The 8,121-nt window shown below is 40.2% G+C and overlaps 1 protein-coding gene across 1 annotated transcript; it reads right to left on the reverse strand.

Annotated features, from left to right (window-relative positions):
• Positions 1 to 1,156: 1,156 nt before the first annotated feature.
• LOC131803376 (glutamic acid-rich protein-like) lies at positions 1,157 to 1,460 on the reverse strand (the record flags this gene model as incomplete). The annotated part of the gene is given in 2 exon segments (XM_059124611.1): positions 1,157 to 1,222; positions 1,224 to 1,460. Coding segments are annotated over 2 exon segments (303 nt in total), but the record flags the coding sequence as incomplete, so codon positions are not given.
• Between the last annotated feature and the right edge of the window lie 6,661 nt (positions 1,461 to 8,121).

An 8,121-nucleotide genomic window follows, 5' to 3' on the forward strand; every position in this document is an offset into this window, starting at 1 on the left:
ATTTGTTGTGAATATGATGTATATCCGCGAACCCCTTCTGGTACCTCACCCACAAAGGATCACAAGTTTCAATACTTTTATCTGTCATAACTTGCGAAACAAGTCAGCGATTCTTCACAACTTGCTATATCTAAATATTTCTCTCAACCAGAAACCCATACCAATATTTTTATACCCTCCACCTAGGAAAGAAGGGTATATTAACTTTGTCATTCCGTTTGTAACATCCTTAAATATTCGTCGTAGACCCCATAAAGTATATATATTCATAATCAGCATAAAATTCTAAGTTGATTTAACGATGTCCGTCTGTCTGTCTCTCCGTCTGTCTGTTGAAATCACGATACAGCCCACATTATTTGACGTAGAGCGCCAAAATTTAGCAGAGCAATTTTTATTGTGTCTAGGATGGTTGGTATTGAAAATGAGATGTATCGGTCCACGTTCTGGTACAATCCCCATATAACGGTACCTCCCGATATTCGGTATTTTGATGATTTATGTCACATTTTTTTCACGGATTTGTCTGAAAATTTTTATTTGTAGGTCATAACGGGTCCCTGTGCTTGTGGCAAAACATTGCATGTATGGGTTCACGTTTTGGTATAGCCCCCATATAAAGGTACCTCCCGATATTCGGTATTTTAAGTTTTTTTTGCCACATTTTTTCACGGATTTGTCTATAAATTGGAATTCGTTGGTCATAATGGGTTCCAGCACCGGTGGCGAAACATTGCATGTATAGGTCCACTTTTTGATATAGTCCCCATATAATGGTACCTCCCAACATTCGGTATTGTGATGACTTTTGACACATTTTTCAAGAATTTCTCTGAAAATTGGTAGTTGTAGATCATAATGGGTTCTAGTTCGTGTGGCGAGTCATTGTAATTATAGGTCCACGTTTTGGTATAGCCCCCATATAACTGTACCTCCCGAAATTCGGTAATTTGATGATTTTTGCCACATTTTTTCACGAATTTGTCTGAAAATTCTTTATCTTTATCTTTATCTTTATCTTTATCTTTATCTTTATCTTTATCTTTATCTTATCTTTATCTTTATCTTTATCTTTATCTTTATCTTTATCTTTATCTTTATCTTTATCTTTATCTTTATCTTTATCTTTATCTTTATCTTCATCTTCATCTTCATCTTCATCTTCATCTTCATCTTCATCTTCATCTTCATCTTCATCTTCATCTTCATCTTCATCTTCATCTTCCATCTTCATCTTCATCTTCATCTTCATCTTCATCTTCATCTTCATCTTCATCTTCATCTTCATCTTCATCTTCATCTTCATCTTCATCTTCATCTTCATCTTCATCTTCATCTTCATCTTCATCTTCATCTTCATCTTCATCTTCATCTTCATCTTCATCTTCATCTTCATCGTCATCTTCATCTTCATCTTCATCTTCATCTTCATCTTCATCTTCATCTTCATCTTCATCTTCATCTTCATCTTCATCTTCTCTTCATCTTCATCTTCATCTCATCTTCATCTTCATCTTCATCTTCATCTTCATCTTCATCTTCATCTTCATCTTCATCTTCATCTTCATCTTCATCTTCATCTTCATCTTCATCTTCATCTTCATCTTCATCTTCATCTTCATCTTCATCTTCATCTTCATCTTCATCTTCATCTTCATCTTCATCTTCATCTTCATCTTCATCTTCATCTTCATCTTCATCTTCATCTTCATCTTCATCTTCATCTTCATCTTCATCTTCATCTTCATCTTCATCTTCATCTTCATCTTCATCTTCATCTTCATCTCATCTTCATCTTCATCTTCATCTTCAGTCTTCATCTTCATCTTCATCTTCATCTTCATCTTCATCTTCATCTTCATCTTCATCTTCATCTTCATCTTCATCTTCATCTTCATCTCATCTTCATCTTCATCTTCATCTTCATCTTCATCTTCATCTTCATCTTCATCTCATCTTCATCTTCATCTTCATCTTCATCTTCATCTTCATCTTCATCTTTATCTTATCTTTATCTTTATCTTTATCTTTATCTTTATCTTATCTTTATCTTTATCTTTATCTTTATCTTATCTTTATCTTTATCTTTATCTTTATCTTTATCTTTATCTTTATCTTATCTTTATCTTTATCTTTATCTTTATCTTTATCTTTATCTTTATCTTTATCTTTATCTTTATCTTTATCTTATCTTATCTTTATCTTTATCTTTATCTTATCTTTATCTTATCTTTATCTTTATCTTTATCTTTATCTTTATCTTTATCTTTATCTTATCTTTATCTTTATCTTTATCTTTATCTTTATCTTTATCTTATCTTTATCTTTATCTTTATCTTTATCTTTATCTTTATCTTTATCTTTATCTTTATCTTTATCTTTATCTTATCTTTATCTTATCTTATTTTATGGAACACTTAGTTCGACTATTTAACACACTTTCGCACACTTTAACATTTTCTAAAAATTATCACACACATAAAGTGAAGGAGTAGTCGATATAGTCCAAACCTGGCATGTCTCAATATTTATATCATATTTAATTATGTCCGGTAGGACACTATTGGCCCCTTCTTTCCGAACCTACTCTATTGAGGGTCAACAATTTGAATAATTAGAACAGAAGTAAAAAGACATTTAAATTATCGAACATTGGCTAAGGGTATACATCTGATACATTTTAACTTGTTTTATTCTGCTCTTAATAGCGTCGATCCTTCAGCACCCCAAATTAAAATCCTTGAAATCAATTTATAAGAATGGTAAATTGTTACCTTTTATGGACTACTATCATATTGCAAGAGAATCTAATGCAACAGATTTGCTTTGCATAAAGTGTCGTTTTGTTGCAATAGCAACAACAACACTATCTTATCAACAATTCACACACATTGCTTGCATGATGCTGCCAATGAAAACCGAAGCTGCCGAAACAAAATAAGTCCCCACACAGCATTTGACTTTGAACCAGAAAACAAGCCTCCAAAATCGGAAAATAAAAAATTTACGCTTTTTTTGGTGGTGTGTAAAAAAAACACTAGCATTGATCCGATCCATGGTTAGATCGATCGGTCGGTCGTTGGTGTTGTGGTGCAGCAAAACAAAAACAACAAAGTAAATGTTGCAGAGACACTCTGGTGGCTGGCTAGTGCCTCTCTCCTCAACAACACCAGCAGCCGTTGATTAATTTATGATGCGGCGCATAATGTGCCATGGATGACTTTATGGCTTTCAGGGCCAAAAAGTGTTGCAAAAAAAGAGCAGATTGTGTGTCTGTCTGATGGCACGGCAGCGGCGAGCTGGACACTGCGAGACGGCTATTGGCTGGCCAACAATCGAAGAGACAAGAGCAAATTGGGGTGAGCATAAAGTTTATCGGCAACTAAGCGGCAAACGTCTTATTTGCAAATTTTGCATAAATTTTGTTCGCGCTGCAGATCGAGCCGATCGCTGACCTAGTAGTTAGTCCTGGTGCGCTGTTAGTCCAATGTTAGTCGCTTGGTTGTTTGGTTAGTGTCATTGCGAATATTTGTTTTTGGTTAAAGGCTTTGATGTTGCCAACTATCCTAAGTGTCATGTTCATGTCCAAGATTTTGTTGTTATCGATTATTGTTGTTGCTGTTGTCGCCGATACATGTTGTTGTTGTTGTTGTTGCTACAGTTACTATTTTGTTATTTTAATAGCCAATTACTCACTCAGTCACTCAGATTTTTGGGGCCACCATGGACGCCAATTGTTTAGGATTTGTTGTTGTTGGTGTTGTTGTCACTGCTGTTGTTGTATTACAACAATCGATCAACAAAATTCAATTGCTGATAAATTAATGGGTTCTCGTAGATCATTGTGACACTTGATCATTAAAAGGCCATAAAATAATAAATGTTCTATATTTTTTGTGGAGTGGAGTTGTTTATTTTGGTTGGTTGGTGGGTGACTGAGCGAATTGGTTGGTTAGTTAGTAAGCCGGTCGATTTTGAAGTTCACAAAATTCTTGTACAACAACAAAAATTACACCAGCATTTTGCGAGTTATTTATAAATAGAAACAATCCTTTCCAAGATGTCTGATAGACAGGGTGTTGCAATATAGATGATGAAAAATGGTGTATAGTGTCTATAGGAGACGACCTCCACCAGCTCGTCTATAGGAGACGACCTCCACCAGCTCGTCTATAGGAGACGACCTCCACCAGCTCGTCTATAGGAGACGACCTCTACCAGCTCGTCTATAGGAGACGACCTCCACCAGCTCGTCTATAGGAGACGACCTCCACCAGCTCGTCTATAGGAGACGACCTCCACCAGCTCGTCTATAGGAGACGACCTCCACCAGCTCGTCTATAGGAGACGACCTCCACCAGCTCGTCTATAGGAGACGACCTCCACAAGCTCGTCTATAGGAGACGACCTCCACCAGCTCGTCAATAAGAGACGACGACCACCAGCTCGTCTGTAAGAGACGACGACCACCAGCTCGTCTGTAAGAGACGACTACCACCAGCTCGTCTGTAAGAGACGACGACCACCAGCTCGTCTGTAAGAGACGACGACCACCAGCTCGTCTATAAGAGACTACGACCTTCGGCTCATCTATAAAAGACGACGACTTCCAGCTCGTCTATAAGAGACTACGACCTTCGGCTCGTCTATAAGAGACTACGACCTTCGGCTCGTCTATAAAAGACGACGACCTCCACCTCGTCTGTAAAAGACGACGACCTCCAGCGCGTCTATAAACACGACCTCAAGCTCGTCTGTGAGAGACGACCTCTCCAGCACGTCTATAAAAGACGACGACCTCCACCTCGTCTGTAAAAGACGACGACCTCCAGCACGTCTATAAACAAGACCTCAAGCTCGTCTGTAAGTGATGACCTCCAGCTCGTCTGTAAGAGATGACGTCCAGCTCGTCTATGAGAGACGACCTCCCCAGCACGTCTATGAGAGACGACCTCTCCAGCACGTCTATGAGAGACGACCTCTCCAGCTCGTCTATGAGAGACGACCTCTCCTGCTCGTCTATGAAAGACGACCTTCTGCTGCTCGTTTATGAGAGACGACCTCCCGTTCTTCTATAAAGACGACCACCGGCTCGTCTATAAAGACGACATCCCGTTCTTCTATAAAGACGACCTCCCGTTCTTCTATAAAGACGACCTCCCGTTCTTCTATAAAGACGACCTCCGGTTCGTCTATAAAGACGACTTCCGGTTAGTCTATAAATAATCCCTTCCCTCCCAGCTCGTCTAAAGAGACTCCAATCTCTCCCAGCTCGTCTATAAGGACTCCTTTTCCTTCCAGTTCGTGTATAAAGACTCTCTTCCCACCCATATCGTGTATAAAGGCTCCCTTCTCTCCCAGTTCGTCTATAGAGACTCCTTTCCCAGCACGTCCATAGAGACTCCCTTCCAAGCTCGTCTGTTGAGATTCCCATCTTAGCTCGTCTAAGCAGATTACCTTCATAGCTCGTCTATAGAGACTCCCTTCCTACCCAGCTCGTCTATAAATAATCCCTTCTCTCCCAGCTCGTCTATAGAGATTCCCTTCCCAGCTCATTCATATAGACTATCTTCCAAGCTCGTCTATAGAGACTCCCTTGCCAGCTCGTCCATAAAGACTTCCTTCTAAGCTCGTCTGTTTGAAACTGCCATCCCAGCTCGTCTATAGAGATTCCCATCCTAGATCGTCTATAGAGACTGCCTTCTCAGCTCGTCTATAGAGACTCTCTTCCCCTCGTCGCTCATCTTCGGCTCACATTTCGGCTTCTCTATTGGGACTTCCTTTGGGCTCAATAGAGCCTCCCATAGGATTGTCTTCCAAATTCTTTATACATTTTATCACCCCAATCCCCTTGGTTGCTCCTCTGAAACTGGCACTAATGATCAGCTTCACATTGATCTGCCATTGTTTCATTGTATTTCGTTCTTGTTTATGTTCTAGTTTATTCTTCTTTTATTATTTGATTAGGACTACAATGTCGAATTGCGAATGTTTCGCTATGTTTACCATTTTAATTGTTTCAGTAGCAGCAACAGGGGTTTCGGGGGCACTCAAACCTACATCCCATTTAAGGAAGGTGCAAGGTTAAATGAGTTTATTTAGTTATTTCTTTATATAAGTATTTCTTTTATCTTCGCCTTGTTTATCAACAATCATTATTATCCGCTTGTTTTCGATACGAAATTGGTCATTGATTCGAAAACGGTTTGCAGTGATTCAATTACAATGGCACTTGAATGACTAACCCTAGGAAAATGAAGTGTGACCCCTATTTTTATGTACTTCACTGTGAGATTGAGAGGAAATGACAATTGAGTTCTTATATGCGGATAATAGAATGGGTCGTTCACTTTTTCGTATTGAAGATAATTGAGGTTTTCTGGTCATCTGCAGAGAACCCTTTCGGGCCGCCTATAGACCCTCCCATCAAGTTGGCTCGCCTATATAGACTCCCTTCAGCTCGTCTATGGAGACTCGCTTCAGCTCGTCTATAGGGAGACTCCCTTCAGCTCGTCTATAGGGAGACTCCCTTCAGCTCGTCTATAGGGAGACTCCCTTCAGCTTGTCTATCGCGACTCCCTTCAGCTCGTCTATAGAGACTCCCTTCCCAGCTCGTCTATAGAGACTCCCTTCCCAGCTCGTCTATAGAGACTCCCTTCCCAGCTCGTCTATAGAAACTCCCTTCCCAGCTCGTTTATAGAGACTCTCTTCCCAGCTCGTCTATAGAGACTCCCTTCCCAGCTCGTCTATAGAGACTCCCTTCCCAGCTCGTCTATAGAGACTCCCTTCCCAGCTCGTCTATAGAGACTCCCTTCCCAGCTCGTCTATAGAGACTCCCTTCCCAGCTCGTCTATAGAGACTCCCTTCCCAGCTCGTCTATCGCGACTCCCTTCCCAGCTCGTCTATAGAGACTCCCTTCAGCTCGTCTATAGAGAGACTCCCTTCAGCTCGTCTATATAGAGAGACTCCCTTCAGCTCGTCTATATAGAGAGACTCCCTTCAGCTCGTCTATATAGAGAGACACCCTTCAACTCGTCTATATAGAGAGACTCCCTTCAGCTCGTCTATATAGAGAGACTCCCTTCAGCTCGTCTATATAGAGAGACTCCCTTCAGCTCGTCTATATAGAGAGACTCCCTTCAGCTCGTCTATGGAGACTAGCTTCAGCTCGTCTATAGAGAGACTCCCTTCAGCTCGTCTATAGAGAGACTCCCTTCAGCTCGTCTATAGAGAGACTCCCTTCAGCTCGTCTATAGAGAGACTCCCTTCAGCTCGTCTATAGAGAGACTCCCTTCAGCTTGTCTATAGAGAGACTCCCTTCAGCTCGTCTAAAGAGACTCCTTTTAGCCCGTTTATAGAGACCCGCTTTAGCTCGTCTCCCATCAAGTTGGCTCGTCTATAGAGACTTCCTTCAGCTCGTCTATAGAGATTCTCTTCAGCTGGTCTGGATTCTATTTAGGGCCACATGCTAATGGGTTTTTAAAGGTTCTCTAACTTCTTGAAAGGGGTACCATGGAGGTCTTCCACATTTTCGAAAAACGCTCAAAGGCCTGAATAAAAAACTATTACCTGGTTATACCGTAATGCTTAGTTTTCTACTTGCTGATTATTCGAAATGAACAAAAAACATATCCACAAAAAACAACAACAATAGACTCTAAGAATGCTTCCTGCTGTTGCCGTTCGCTAATACAGATATCAAAAGTCAGCCAGTCGTATTTTGGCGTCTAAAATCAGCAGCTACAATAGAAACAATCACAGCCATTATAATTTGTTTGGGCCAGATGATAGTTCGCCAGAAGCTGTAGCTGCCTTACAGGCAGCCAAGTAACAACAATAACGGGAGCAGCAGCAGCATCAACAATAAGAAAACTGCAACAACAACAACAACAGCATCGACATTACAATTGAATTGTTCATCTGTTCGATATGGTTTCGACCATAATCCGCATGTACGGCGAATAGACAAATACGGACTTTAATGGTTAATAACGAAATGTAATTGTGAATGTTATGTGTGTGTGTGTGTTTGTATGTATCTAGAAGCAAGTTAATACTTATTAATAACAATAATCCTAGTAACGGTTTTGTTTTTGGAATTTACGATTGTTCAGTGATTTG

This window comes from Musca domestica, unplaced genomic scaffold (genome assembly GCF_030504385.1).
Source record: "Musca domestica strain aabys unplaced genomic scaffold, Musca_domestica.polishedcontigs.V.1.1 3, whole genome shotgun sequence".
Classification (NCBI taxonomy): domain Eukaryota; kingdom Metazoa; phylum Arthropoda; class Insecta; order Diptera; family Muscidae; genus Musca; species Musca domestica.